Source organism: Cavia porcellus, unplaced genomic scaffold (genome assembly GCF_034190915.1).
Source record: "Cavia porcellus strain 051 isolate PalLab524CR breed Dunkin Hartley unplaced genomic scaffold, mCavPor4.1 scaffold_25, whole genome shotgun sequence".
Classification (NCBI taxonomy): domain Eukaryota; kingdom Metazoa; phylum Chordata; class Mammalia; order Rodentia; family Caviidae; genus Cavia; species Cavia porcellus.
The window spans coordinates 51,443,031-51,458,915 of NW_026947508.1; the positions used below are offsets into that span (position 1 = coordinate 51,443,031).

Consider the following 15,885-nt stretch of genomic DNA (forward strand, 5'->3'; position numbering starts at 1 on the left):
GGACAAAGGAAGAGCTGTCGATGAATTACAGCGAGTGCAGGCGGGGGCATTTGGAAAGCATTAGTGGCCGCATGGGAGTGCAGAAGGGGGAGTGGGGATGAGATGGAGTGGGGCTGAGTCACAAAGGGTCTCAGCGCAAGGCAGACATGTGGTGCACTCCCTTTAGGGAAGTAGTGCCCTAGTTGCCATAAGCCTGTCTGGGGACTCTGCTGCTCAAATCACAGTGGTCATGTGTTTTACCCGGAAGAGGACCACCCAGCTCCACCTCCCACTCCCTTCCTCCACCTAACACACTCCCGACGAAACAGCAACTCTCAACAATTTCTAACTTCAACCCACTCCATAAAGAAATGACCCCATACGTGGCTCCCGCCACTTAGCCAGCAATGAAGAAGAACCTGCACCTGCTTTTTACGGGTCGGTGTTCTTAGGGTTCCTTACTTCCTTCTCACACACTCGCACCAGCCCCTTCCCAGGCTTCACTGTCGTCACGCACGTGTGGCATCACTTCCCCCACCCCCGGCCTTGACACCAGTGCTGCTCCCTGGCTCTCAATCCCATCTTTCTTAGTCACTCACTTTTCCCCTGTGAATGATACTGCCCTGTGAGATTCTCTCTCCACCCAGCCTCGCCTACACACTAGTCCATGCCTTCACTACCAACATGCTGTTCAGTTCACTCCAGCCCTGCCAGCAGCATTTGTATTAAAAGATGAACCATTTCAGCGCAGCATCTAGCAAGCTGCGGCACTGGCAGTGGCTCTGGCAGGGTGTGTACTGTTTAAGTATCCTTGCCACCACACTAAAGAGGAAGTGTCAGCTGGAGATCCTGTCTATACATCTCACATTGACAAAGCAGCAGCACATCGCATCTTTATGAGATGTTATGTCTTACATAGTGCTTACAGGTACAGTATTTCTCATTTTTTGTGAGAAAGGATTGCATTATGTAATTCAGGATAAACTTGAACTACTCACTAGACAGTCCAGGTTAGCCTCAAACTCATGGTGATCCTCCTGCCTCAGCCTCCTGAGTGCTGGGATTACAGGCGTGCACAACCACTCCTGGCCCTATTTCTCTTTATCATTGTGAATAAGGCTGCCTGGGGTGTGAGTGGAGATGGTAGTTGAGTAAAATCCTGCAGTTTTATTTTCTTGGTAAGATGATCACTCAGAAACAGATTCTTCTAAACAGGACCTTTCAGCACAAAGTTTAAGGTGCCCCTTAAACTCCATGGTGGGCACGTGCAGAGTTTGGATGTGTCCCCCAGCTTAGTCCCCAAATCCATATGCTAATGATACTTGGAGTGGGGCCTCTGGGGTAGACTGGGTCTGTCACTCACCTCAGTGGGGTACCAAGGGAGTATCTGCTGTACCAGGTCCCTCTGGCTTTCTGTCTCTCTATATCACACTCTATGCCGTGTTATGCAGCAGCAAGAAGGCCCTTGCTAGATGCCAGCACTGTACTTACTCTTGGACTTTCCAGCCAGATGAACTTCCATCCTTTATAAAATTACCAGTCATGGATATTTTATTATAGCAGCAGAAAATGGACTGAGGTAGGTGGTCCCTGAGGGTCACTGCCCTTGTACTCTGCATTTTTTTTAGGTACTCTGCTCAACCTACTCCAGTTCTGAACCTGCTTCCCAGGCCCCTTCCTGAGAAATAAGAGGAAAGCCAGCAGCTGTAGCTCAGTGATTCTGCACATTTGTAACCTCGGTGATACACCCAGCACCCACTGCATGCTCCACCATCTCCCTGGAGAGCTGCTTATCTTAGTCTTGAAAATGTCAACCTGACAAACGCTGTCACACATCTGCACTATGCCATTTGACCAAAAACCCTGGAACACTGATACCTTGAAAGGATTCTTTGAATGTGGATTCTGTTCTGATTTTTGATGTTCCATTTCATGTGGCTCTTTTTCCTGCGTGTGTTTATCCTTATCTTCACGGTTAGGGCTAAAATATGAAGAGATGCCAAGGAAAAAGTGAAAACTAGTGTTTAGATGGTGCACTGCTCAGTCCTAAGTGACATGAATGAGAAAATGACTGTTAATAGATACAAATCTTTTCCTTTTCATTTTTAAGATAAGAGATCAGGACCAGATTAATCATATGGAAAGCCTACTTCAATCAATGCTGGAGCGTCAACTCCTGCTTGAAAACTTTTAAGCCCTATCTTTCTTTCCAACCCCGTCTCTGTGCTCCTTCCCGCCACTTTTGCTTGATTCTAAATTCCTTATAGTCACCCAAACCCACTGTCTTCTTTGGGCAAGTCTCCTTTTCTATTAGCTAATTATTTCTGGATATACCTTCTGAGTCTTAAATTGCTGACCAATGAGACCCTTCTGCCTAGAGCATCCTACTTCTGAGACTCCATCCCTGATTGTCCCAGGCAGCCATGCACACTGTCCCTGTTACTCTAACGCTTTGTCCTTCTGTGCGGTATTAGAACCAGAGCTTTCATTTCTCCTCTTTGCCTTACGAGCTAGCATTTGCTAAGTGAGCCCAGCTTGGGCCAGGAGGAGATCAGAGAGGACGGTGGGGTGGGGTGACCGAGTGACCGCTCCGCATCAGGCACCTGCAGGGTATGGAGAAACTGGACTAGCTCAGGCACTGGAAATGTAATTGATGCAATGCACAGTGGACACTGGTTCAGCCCTGAGAGGGTCATGGCCAGACTAATGCTCCCCCACCTTATTTTTTAGGCAAGATCTCATTATGGAGTGCAGTTTCTCCTTGAACTCATTATGTAGCCCAGGCTGGCCTCAAACTCACAGAGATCTTTTTGCCTCAGCCTCCCAAGTGTTGAGATTATAGGCAGACACTACCATGCCTGAAAATGCTTTCCTTCTTGAAAATAAAACTCACCCAAGTTCTTGATGGTGAAAACTCTTCCAAGGCTGAAAGTAAAGAGGAAAAGTGTAATTCTTTTTATGAATCTCCCTAATCAGGCTCAGCTGTTTGGTTACAATCATTAGGAGACTGGACCAACAGGCCAGAGGTGAGCTCTCAGCATGCAGGCAAGGGTGACCGCAGAAGTTCTAGGAATGGCTAATTGTGGAGCTGGAGGACAATCACAAAATAAAGAAGCATTTCTGAAGTTATAGTGTGTGTCTGAGGAAATGCATGGTTTTGCTTAGGGAAATAAACTGCTCTCTGCATGCCTTCCTAAGAACACACGTGGAATAAGGAACGTCTATATCGTGTGAGGGAATATGTCTGAGCAATGTTTCAGAAGGCAGAGTTGGTGGGATCTCTCCCTTCCTGATCATGTACCCTGTGACCGAAACTGAGCTCCACACCATCTGGATTTTCCCATTGAAGCGACACCCCGGGGATCACAAGTGATTATCCCTCCACAAGTCCAGGGGTCACTATCCAATGCCATTAATTATTTAACATCTAGTCAAATGCTCTGAAGAAAGCACAAGATAAACTTTAAAAATCTGCTGCAAAACCTAGCAATGAGAGCTCATCTACTCACAGATCTTGGAGGAGAGAGCTCCAGGCCCTCATGCAGAACTGGCTCTTATGTGACACATAATTCTAGCACATGAGACGCAGCCTTTGTGGAACGACAAGCCCAATGGCCCTGTCTAATATCCTGCTGAGTTCCCTTTGGGATACTTCACTCCTCTGAGCCCTCAGCTCCCCTTACATGGACACAGCAACGCCAGTTCTCAGGGTCCTGTGCAGACTCTGTACTTCCTGTGTGTACAAGTGCCCAGCATGCAACAAGGATGGGGCACGCTTGACCTGAAGAGAAGCACTGCTGCACACAGAGATGGCCATAAGCCAGACAGGATGACTGCCAGGAAAGAACATCTCAGAAACCACATCTGCAAGTGGTATGAAGGCAACTAGCTCTCTAAGAGGGCCTGGGATCATCAGGGAAGAGCACATGCCATGTCCACGCAGTCTGACATTCGGGAATACGCCAAGTTATTGAGAAAGGAGAAAATCAGATTCTACTCACACTGCCATGAAATGCAGAGATAAATGTAAAAGATTATTGGCGGTCACAATATATAAAAATCAAGGATACTTTTATGCTTTTTGATTTGAAAAGGAGAGAAGACTGGGTCATCTGGACAGTTCACTTGTACTGAGCAGCTTCTTGTTTATTGATCACCAAATAGATAAAGCGTTTTAGAAGACTTTTTTTATATTGCCATTAATAAGAACAATATTTATTTTCCTTTTACAAAACATGCTCACAAATGAGCAGTCCTCAGCAGCACACACAAGAAAACTGAAGCAGAGATAAAGGAGCTAAACTAAAGGCACCCAGTGGACAGGGTAGAACTTAACTGCCCCATGAAAATACTAGGCAGGTGCCCATTGTGAGCAGGTATGGTGCTCAGTGCCTCCACTTTGACCGGTGCTTCCAGCAGGTGCGTGAAGTGAGCATTGGCCCCCTTATTTATTAAGCATTTACTGCTGCAGATAGAGTACCAAGATTGATGTTTGCTGTCCCCATGGAGAATTCTCCATGTACAGAGACCCCCTGTTCCAGGCGCATACTAGCAGAATATGTACCTGTGTACACCTTAGGTTTGCCTTGGCTTTATCCTCACAGGAGTCCTGGATGGTTTCTCTTTTTCAAGTAAGGAAATGGGGATCTGGGATCACACAACCAGGCGCTATGATCAAGGCGAGCAGTGACTCTGCTTGGGCCCCAAGCAAATTGTTGCACTATCCCCCCACCCCCCACCCCTCTGGGCCTGCACTCAGCAGCTGCCACGAAAGCCTGCCTTCAAGGCTGTGTCATTTTCCCGTGATTCACAAATGTGCACTGAGCCACGGACCTTTCCCTGTGAAGGGATAATTATTAAAGGCCAGTTGGCATTGGCTGCCATAGATAAAGGGACAGAAGCAAATCAGGCCGGCTACTCTCTCACTGCACATCTGCCAGGTCTCACATCACAGGCGCAGGATTCAGAATCATAGCAAGGACTCTGGGAAAAAAAAGGCTGTTCCTTGCTCAAAAAAACCCCAGACCTGTACACTTCTTTTAGTTCCAACACTGCTGTGGAGAGAAGAAAAAATACCTTTTGGAGTTCTTCAATTCCAACTTCGTAAGTTGCTGAAATAAACAAAAAAATTATTTCAATACTGTGTCATCCACTCCCCACAACCCAGCACGGCACTTCCACAAGATAAGAGCTCAGCACCCCCGCCTTCAAAGCTCTGCTTCAGGGAGCGCCCACTCTCAGAGTGGGGAGTCATAGGGTCACTGGTCTGGTTTAAGCCTCTGCAGGATTCCTAGCATGGACTTTATAGTCAGTGAAAGCATATAAAACCAGGTGAAGTTTCCTGGTTTATAACAGATAACGTATTCCATACTTAAAAGAAAGCATTGATATTTAGTGATAACATATAGAAGACAAGCTTGAAAGGAAAGAGAAAAGGGGAACAAAAGTCTAAGTCTGATTTCACAGAATGAATCCCGTGTCACACCCTGAAATGTTTTGTCCCTGAGCACAACTTGAAAAGAGGCCCACTGACCCCAGCTCAGACAGCGCCTGCTTTTTGTCGTAGTCCTGAGGATTTTATTTTGTGACATGATCACTATCTCAATTATTAACAAATGTAGGTTTGAATTTCATTCCTCCTACTTCTTTCAGACAAATTACTTGGTTCCTTGGAGCCTCAGTTTCCTTATCTGTGAAAATGGGCCACTTGGTACCTGCTTTTCAGAAGTAAAAGCAGGAAAATTAAAAGGTAGGGTGTTAGAAATATACTTAGAAAAGCATCAGATACTGTTCTCCATAAAATGGCTTTCTTGGATTCTTTTTTTAAGGAGAAGTTTTCTATAAAAGATTCTTCCCTATTGTTAATGAATTTGTATATACAATAAGCGGGACTTTTTTTCTCTCTCTTTTGCTGATTGGGTCCTCAAAATTTTGCTCAGAAAACTGACAAAGCAATTGATTCATTTTTAAGTTTTTATTCTTAACATACAATTAATTGATAAAATTAATGAAATCCTAGGTTTTTCTTAGGGACTATTAATGCATGATTATTGACACACAAACCTGAAATCCTTCAAAGACGATTAATAGCATGTGTTTTGCTTTGGGTAACTATACACTTTTACTTTACTGATTTTTCCTCTTTCTCTCCTCTTCTCTCACTTGTGAAATCCCAAACTCTCTACCACTGAACTGTGTCCCTGCTTTCCCCTGGCTTAATTCAAACACTTTATCCTGCCACTCTTTGCTTTGAAAGCTTTGTTTAGCCACTCATACTTTCAAAGACACCTATTTATGATATAATGTGCCCCATTCCTGGTATACACTTGTTTCCCAATTTTTATAAATGACAATCTCTTGCTTCCTTCCCAGATTTATTTACCTATCTGTGCATTAAAAAAAAATAAAACAAATGATGATCTCATTTCTTTCTTCTGGCCACTTGAGGGAGGTAAATAATTTGAACTTTTGTGTAAGGTGTGAGAATTAGGTCAAGCTTTATTTTTCTAAGTTACCCTTATACTATGTCTCTGACATTATACTTAAAAGGCTGCATTTCCTCTGTTGAACGGATCTGCATCTTTGTAAAGAAAAAAATCAGTTTGGCTGATGTGCACAGGTCTGTGTCCGGGTCCTCAGGCCTTCCCACTGTTCTCTATCACCCCACTACCTACCACAGAATCTGGATTACTGTGGATGAAAGTGTTGGAACCAGGAGACTAATGCTTCCTGCTCTTTACTTTTCAAAATCATTTTTAGATATTTTGGTTCCTTTGCTTTTCCATGTGCACTTTAGGATGATCTTGTTCATGTCTACAAAACATCTTGCTGAGATTTGTATAGGAATTGCCTTGGATCTTTATATCATTCAAAAGAGTTGATGTTTTTACTGTTAATTTTAATGGTGTTGAGTCTTTTACTCCATATACATGGTAATTCTATCTACTCACTTAAATTTTTTTATTTCATCTGAATTTTATAGTTTTTAGCATATAAGACTTTTACATTTGAGCTTAGTACTTATCTATTTTTTTGAGAGACTATAAAAGACATTTTTCATTTTAGTGTCCATGGCATTCCTCGCTAGTACATAAAAACACAAGTGTATCCTGTAGCTGCTGAACCCACCAGCTATAGGAGAGCCTGGGGAGGGGTTTAGTTTTGTTTGCATATCGCTTAGGAATTTCTACCTGGCCAATCACGTCACTGCAAATAAAGGTTGTTTCCTTTATTTTGATCAATATGCCTTTTCTTTCCCTTTGCCTGATTTTGCTGACTAACCTCTCAGCACCATGCTGAAAGTGAATGGTAAAAGGCCTTGTTCCCAGTTGGGGGAAGGATTTCAGTATTTATCAGTAAGTATCATGTATAGCATATGATTTTTTTGTAAATGTGCTTATCAAGATGTGGAAGTTAATGCTCTTCTAATTTTTCTAAGAATTTTTATATCATGGAAGGGTGCAGAATTTTGACCAATGCTTTTTCTGTATATGTTGTATGATTGTTTAGTCTATTGATGCAGTTGATTTCAGATTGCTTTTGAACACTGAATCAGATTCACATCTCTCCAATAAGCTGCATTTTGTAATGGTGGATAATTCCTTTTACATGGTGCTGAATTCTATTGGCTGTTAAGGATTTTTATGACCATCTTAGGAAGGCTACTGATATAAGGTTTTCTTTTTTTTATAATATTTTTGTCTGGCTTTAGTAGTAGTATAATGCTAACTTCGTAGTAGGAATGAAGCAGCATTTCTTCCTCTTCCATTTTTTTTGAAAGAAATGTGCAATTGGTTTTAATTCTTTAAATGCATGGTAACATTTTCTAGTGAATAACCTGGAATTAAAGATTATTGGGGGGGGGGACTTCTAAAATTATGAATTCAGTTTTTCTTGAAAATTACAGGGCTATTGATATTACTGTTTATTTTGGATAAATTATGGTGTTCTGTGCTCTTTAAAGAACTGTACCTTTTCATGTTAGTTATCCAAATTATGTATGCAGTTCTTTGTAATATTTCCTTATTATCATTTGAATATCTTCAGGGTCTGATGATATCATCATTTCACACTTGATATTATTAATCTGTATCTTTGTTGTCGGGTTTGTCAGTTTAAATGATCTTTACTGAGAACAAACTTTTGGTTTCATTGATTTTTCTCTGCTGTGCTTCTGGTTTCAATTTCACTTATTTCTGTTTGGTTATTTCTTTCCTTATATCTGCTTTGAGTTTATTTTGCTCTTGTTTTTTTTTATTCTAGATACAGTATCTTAGATTAGTAATTTGAAACTTTTTTCTTTAAAAACCCTTTTGGTTGACAAGAAAAAAAAATATATATATATATATATATATTTATGGTACACAGTATGATGCTTTGATGTATGTATACTTTGTAGAATTGCCTAATTGAACTATTTAACATACATACTACATCACATGCTTGTATTTTATGGTGCGAACATTTGAAATTCTCTCTCACCAATTTTGAAGCATACAACATAATGTTGTTATAGTCACTATGTTGTTTATTAGAATATCTGAACTTCTCTTAACTGACGTTTTATTCCCTCTGACTCTCTCCCCAAGCTGCCCATGCCTCAGCTCTTGGTAATTACTATTTTACTTTCTGCTTCCAGGAAAGTGACTGTAAATTTCATAGATAAGTGAGGATAATGCAGTATTGGTCTTTTTATGCCTGGCTTAATTTACTGAACATAGTACCCTCCAGGTTCATGTACACTGTGGAGAGTGACAGGATTTCCTGCCTTTTCTAAGGCTGAGCAGCGCTGCACCATGAATCTGTCCTGCACTAACTTGATCTGTTTGTCAGCTGAGAGACACTTAGGTGGAGCCAGACTTTGCCTGCCGTGAATAATGCTGAATGAGCATGCGAATGCAATATCTTGTCCACACACAGATCTCATTTCCTTTGGGCTTATACCCAGATGTGGGGTTACTGGAGGATACAGTCATTATTTTACACTTTTTGAAGAATTTCCATATCATTTTACATGAGTGACCACAAAAAACTTCCATTTCATTAACTGCCCCACAGTTTGAGTTTTTGTTGTCACAATTTACGTCTTTTTATATTGCAAGCCCCTTATCAAATTATAGAATCTATTGTTACTTTTGCCTTTTTATTGTAGATATCCTTTAAAATTTTTTCTTCAATTCCAGGGACATGCACTTGACACATCTCACATCTAACAAGTTGAGAGTTTTATTTTCTCCTATATCATATTAATCTCCACATTAACAATAAAAGTGATTTATACCCTATAGTTACAGTATTAGAGGATTCTGAATTAGCTGTGCTTACTTTTGCCAGTGGGTTTTATGCTTTTCTGTGTTTCAATGGTACTAATTAGTATTATTTTTTTTCATCTTGAAGAACTCCCATGAGTATTTCTTATAAGGCAGGCTTAGTGGCCATTAAGCCCCTTCAAATTTTTGTTCTTCTAGAACAGCTGGGAGCAGCCTGTGTCCTTTATTTTCCTGTAGGGAGCTTCCTCTTGGGCCTGTGGAGAAAGGCAGGGAAAGGGCGGGACATACCGCAGAGTCACCTCTTCAGCAGCACTGTCTTTTAAGTACAAGGATCCTTCAAGGAAAGACTAAGCAGTGGCCTGGGTTAAGGATTCCTTATTTGGGTATCCAAAATGGTGCCCCTGGAATACCCACTTTTTAGAACTTGTGACTTGGAGAGAATAATTCAGGTCCAGCTTCCCACATTTGACCCTGTTTCCCCTTGCTTCACGGGAAACCCCATCCTCACTGCCACCCCCCCCCCAACCCCACAAGAGCTTTCCCTGAGGCCCAGTCAGGCATTGGAAGAATTTAGGGAGATTTTGGAATGCCCTCCATAGGATTCTGGGCCTGGGGTGTCTTACAAGTCTCAGAGAGGAGGATGCAAGCTGTGACCAAGCACCCCCTTGGCCCTGGGAGCCTGTACCTTGAAGAAAGGTAGCAGTTAGACTCTGGCCCAATGGGACACAGTGTTCATGTCCAGGTAGGTGTTCTATAGACCCACAGTATCTGCTAGAAGTCTGGACTCCCAGCCATACGCCAAAGCCACTGAACCAGAATCGATATTCTGACAGGATCCCCAGGATACCTGTGTGAATGTTAAAAATGTAAAAAGCCCTGCTCAAAAGCTGGGATCAGGTACCCTATCCCTGGGCATCATTGCTTTGTTAAGGACTGGGGTCACTTTACTTATAGCTACTATTTTATAAACCATATGAAAGAATCTAGTCTTTACCCTGTCCAGGAGAGATGAAATTTTCTAGTAATTCTCCGACTTATTTGCTGGGCTAGGAGCTAGAAATTTCAATAAACTTTCTTTTTTATTTACCATATACGTTTATTTTTTGTTTCACGTTGGCAGGAGAAAAGACAGAGCAGAGAGCCAGAATCTACCTGACCTTTCTGAATAACCTCAAATGCACTGATAATCAATCTATAGTTTTACAGGAACGATGGTCCTCATTCTGAACTGAGGAACTGCTTAAGTGTGTATTCCTAGGAGGATGACTTCCTTTCCTAGAACTGTGAGCTTCTTGTAATAACAGCTAGACTGGATGCCCTCTCTTTAACCTTCCTTCTACACCACTTCCCTGGGTGAAAAGCAGCACAAAACTGTGGGAAAACGATGGACTTTGGAGGCAGATAAAGCCTGTTTCACTTACTGCTCTGCCACATCTTACAGACCTTCCTCTCTTAAGGACTCTCTGTCTGATGACTGGACTGACACCCTGATGAAACTTACAAGGCAAAAAGGCCAGCAGCAATGTGGCCTCATGGGGGCTTCTTTAGTACGTACTGTAACTTTTGCTGATCATAGTATAGTACTGTAGTTTTATGTTCTGCTATGCATCACAGTACTGCATGGAAGAGTTCTGAACATAAAAGTAAACTTGGCAAGTTAGAGTTTCCTTTGACCATTTGTTTGGAGTATTATAATGCACATACTATATACATTTCTCCATGTAGGTTTTTTTTTTTTTTTTTTTTTTTTTTGGTAGTAGGGATCAAACTCGTGACGTCATGCTCACCAGGCAGGTGCTTATGCCACTGAGCTAAATCCTTGGCACATTTCTCCATTTAGCAACCAATTCATTTAATGATCTAGCTGTAGGAACAGGACTAGGTCATTAAATGAGGACCATGTATATTTGTATGACTTCTGAACCTCCCAGTCCTCAGTTTCCTGCCTGACTGCAGAGTAATAAAACTGCTCTACTAGTAGGAAGAAGTACCCAGGACCTGATGCAGAGCCCACTCCAGAGTTCAGGCTCAACCAACACATGTGTTTATTACAGCTCTAATGTTCATGGACTTGCCAGAGAACTGGTGCTTCATGGGCAGAACAAAGACCCTGAAACCCGCAGAGATGTTCTTGGTCCCTGATTCATCTTTTTACCTGAGGGAGTTTCCTTTTTCACAAAGAGGCCCACGCACTGCCATCAATACCAGAGGCAAGAAGGGTAAACTCCAAGCTGGCACTCGGGCCCATTAAACTCCCGGCTACTATCCAGATTGGACACAGGCATCTAATTATTGTGGTCTGTTATCTCCCTTGTCACACACTGAGGAACCAGGGACTTCAAGAAAAATACCAGGGGAAAGGAGATGAAGTTTCTATGGGAGGAGAAAGAAGAAAAATGAATCACCATATCTTGATTTTTTTCCTTCTATGTATCTACAAAAGGCAAAGCAGCCCAGTTGATGGGTACAGAGAAAATAAAGAGTGGAAACGGTAGGAAGAGGAGTCATGAATAGCATTGATGCCCAGCTTATTTATATTTCTAAGACACTAGACATAGGAAAAAATAGAAATGAGATGGTATAACAGAATGACTGTGACTTTTATAAACTTATGGTTAGCTGGAGGGAAAAATACCATTTTGGACACATTTTTATTCTACGCAAGGCTACAATTTTAATTGGCTTAGCAGACTTACAATCAGCAATTTCTTCTGCAGTGCACAGGTTAATGGAGTTGCCAGAGTGTCTCAGATATGAAATTGTTGCCTCATAATTATGTGGTTCTTCAAATTCAGCACTGAGAATCATGGAGAGAAAAAGGTTACTTAAAGTAAAACATTTCTTTAAGCACACTTTAAAGTTCTTTGTATTTTTTTCCTCCTTAAAGCAGTAACGTACGCTTGGCCCATATGGTCTCCTAAGCAGATGTGGAAGGCATACCTCCCGCTCCCCTAGACACACGGGCTTCCCAGGTGAGCCAGAACAGTGCAAATATCGTGTGACGCTTACATAGCTCATGGAGAAATCAGTACAGTAAAACCCTCTGGTTCCAGACATAACAAAGAAACCTACAACAAAGAGAAGCAAGTGGAGGCTGCTAAGGGTCTGCAGGGGAAACTGAGGCCAGCTAAGGCAAAGTGTAATGACCTCATGGGATTTAGTGTCAGAGTCAGGAAGTGTGTCAGAGTCAGGGCCTCCTCTGAAGGCGAGGCTATAACTGAGAGATCGGCATGGAGTCCAGAGTTAAGCAGTGCTGCTCTAGCTGTAAGACACGCTCAGAAAATCCCTGCTCCTTCTCCCAGGGTGAACAGGACAGGGCTTATTTTCTGTGACTGTGGCCAGCAGAGGGTCAGCAACAAGAAATGCACCTCAAAGCCCAGCATCAAGTGCAAAAGTGGGGTCCAAGTTCATTTGATCTGTGTATTCCAGAGATGGAAAGCCCAAGCTGGCACTTGAAGTTCAAATCTTCCTTTTAAGGTAAATCTGAAATAATTTCATAAAGATGCTTCCTCTAGGTTTTCAAAGGAAACAGTTCCTATCTTAAACCCAGCTTAGAGTTAAGACCTAAACTATGCAAAAGGAGATGAGGAGGCATCAAGGCATGGTCAGAGGGCAGCTCGTAGGGAAACTGAATAATAGAGTAATGTGAAAGTGAATTTAAAATAAATGTGTTTTAGTGTTCAGTGAAATGCAGGGAGTAATAAATACTATGAGGTAAAAACAAGAGACTGTCAAGAAAGAACTTGTAGGCTAAGGGACGGAAAAAAGGAATCTTGAAAAGCATAAATTTAGTTCTTGAAATGAAATTACTACGGAGGCTGGAATGAAGACCAAACACAGCACCAGAAAGAACTACTAAATTAATTTAATCTGAGGAAATCAGTCAGAGTGGCAGCAGAGAAAAATTAAAGGACAGGAAATATTAAAAGAGAGGTGAAGGTGGGGTGTGGACTATAGAAGCCCAGTGTGCCTGTGCCAGGGCGCCGAGAGACAAGAGCAAACAGTGAAAGGGCTCAGTGTCCAAGTGACAATAGCCAAAGCTTCTCAAAAATTGAAAAGAACAGAATTTCCCTATTGATGCAGCTTCAATAGTGGAAAATAGTAAATCCACACATATAGCTTGTAATAAATTAATACAGCTCAGATTGCAAAAGCTATGTGAGAGAAAAGATACTTTATCTACTAAGGGTGGAAAGCAGACTGGCAGTAGACTACTCGTTAGCAGGAAACACTTTTCTCAAACACACTGCAAAAGAGAAGCTATCAATATAAATTTCTGTTCCAGCTGAATTGCCATCCAAGAGTGAGGGAGAAGCAAAGATGTGCGTGCAGTGTAAGCACATGCATTTATTATGTGTGCGTCTTGGCTGAAATGCACTAGGATGATGTATTTTGGCCAAAAGACTCTGAACAAGTAATGAAAGAGGGTGTAGAGAACAATGAAGAACAAGGAAACTTATAAAGCTACTGAAAATCTAAATAAATGTTGACTGTAAAAATTAATAATCTGGGCAAGTTTGCAACTATGATAGAATTAAATTATTCAATAATTACGTGGAAGGTAATGGCAGAGAGCTATGGAAATCATGCTCAGTATTTTGGATTTAGGAGCAGGACAGATTTTGATTATCATTAGGCTTTGTTATCTATGGAGGCCAACAATTAGCTGTAAGGACTAAAAAGCATAGAAATAGAACATTTAACTTCTGAGCTGTGGGATATTCAGTGGAAAAGCTTAAGTTTAAAAGGAAGAAAAATACAAGTACAAAGACTGCATGAATTATAATGGTAATAAGTCTAAAACAGATAAAAATTTTAATAAATGCACATAGAATTAACCTACTTCAAACAAACTGAACTATATCTGAAGGGTTTAAAAATCCAGCTTATGTTGCTAAAATATAGCCAAAACCAAAGATCCCACATAAATGAATGGAAAAAGGAACCCAAACCAAATACTATCAAAGTAAAACTACAGTAGATATATTAATATTGCTTCAGACATTGGCAGGACCCACAGGGAAAATGGGCAAGTATATATATAGAGTACAAACACATCAAATATCAGGAGACAAAATTAAGAGTCAGTTTTAGTTTTTCATAAAACTAAGAAAATATTATAATCAGTTTTCTGCCAATAAATTTTGAAAATTTAGGGAAAATTGGCAAATTTATATAGAAATATAAACTTACCACATTGATAGAGGAAGAAACAAACAAAAATCCTACTCAGCCAATAAATCAGCAAAGGGCTTGAATCAATGATACTGAGCATTTCCACTCCTCACTTAGCCTGCCTTTACCCTCAGACCACCTCTACTTTTGCTTTCCAACAAATGGTTTTATAGGAAGGTTTTATTTAATCATGTTCTGAGAACAGAAAAAGAGAAGAACTATTCACTGAAGGAGAATTATAGGAGCAAGGTACCAGCAACATATTCCAGAGGTGCACTCAGGCTAGCTGCTTGGTTTAGAGGCTCTGAATTCCCAGATGCAAGGCCCTGGAACCACACTTTGGAGGCATGGCCCTACTAGATGCATGGAGTATCCAAGCTCTGGCCAACCTCACAGAACACAAGGCTCCAGTGCTATAGTTTGGGGGTACTATACCTTGGCGAGGCCCAGGGATATTAGAGGATAAGAGCTCTGCCCAGTGCAGCATTCCAGTGCAATCCACTGGGAGGGTGCCTGGCCAGCTGCAAGGGTCTGAGAGGAAAAAAAACAAAATGAAACAGTAAGACGCAGACTCAGTCCTTCAGCCCATTGAGAACAAACCCAAGAGATGGCGAAATGGAAGACTCTGGAAATCACACAACTGAACTTTCTGAAATGATAGCAACTGAAGTAAAGAAACAACTCCATGAAGTCATAGAGGAAATCAGATCAGAAATTATCTTTCAGGTAAAAAAAAAAAGAAATTATAGACATTATGAGAGAAATGCTGTGTGTATCTAAAGAAGATCTAGATTTAAAAAAATAGAAGAACATAAGAAAATGATGGAAACCTTGAATGAACAATATAAGACAGAATTAGAGTGCATGAAACAGATTCAAAGGGATATTCAGGAAATTAAAAATTCAATTGAAAGCTGGCAAAATCGCTGGAATGAAGCTGAGGATAGACTGTTAGACCTTGAACAAAGGATGAAAGCTTATGATCATGAAGGAAAAGATTTCTTAAAAATAACAAGGAACCAGGAAATAACAATTCAACTGCTGCAAATAGCAACAATTTAAGATTGATAGGTGTCATTGAAAAAGCAAGGGTCAACACATATGACATATGAAGACCATTTACAAAATAATAGCAGAAACTTTTCCAAACATGGGAAGAGAATCTGGTATACAGATAAGTGATGCACACAGAACCCCAGTTAACCATGATCAAAAAAATAATTATATATTACCCACACATATAATAATTAAGGTATTGGAAATTCAGCACAAGAACAGAATACTAAAAGCCGTCAGAGAAAAGAAACAGATCACCTATGAAGGAAAGCCTATCAGAATCATGGCAGACTTCTCAACATAAATGTTCAAGTCAAGAAGAGCTTCGAGTGAAGTATTTCAGGTCCTGAAAGAAAACAGCTTTCAACCCAGATTGATGTGCCTTGCAAAACTATCTTTGAAAATT

General features: G+C 41.0%; 1 protein-coding gene across 1 annotated transcript in view; it reads right to left on the reverse strand.

Annotated features, from left to right (window-relative positions):
* Window positions 1-15,885, reverse strand: part of Fyb2 (FYN binding protein 2) — a 101,623-nt gene that overhangs the window by 33,189 nt on the left and 52,549 nt on the right. Inside the window, exons 5-8 of the mRNA XM_013146244.3 lie at window positions 11,945-12,045; window positions 5,056-5,090; window positions 2,873-2,904; window positions 1,858-1,960 (exon numbers count right to left, since the gene is read on the reverse strand). Coding sequence (XP_013001698.2) covers window positions 1,858-1,960; window positions 2,873-2,904; window positions 5,056-5,090; window positions 11,945-12,045 — 271 coding nt within the window. The remainder of the gene's footprint in view (window positions 1-1,857; window positions 1,961-2,872; window positions 2,905-5,055; window positions 5,091-11,944; window positions 12,046-15,885) is intronic.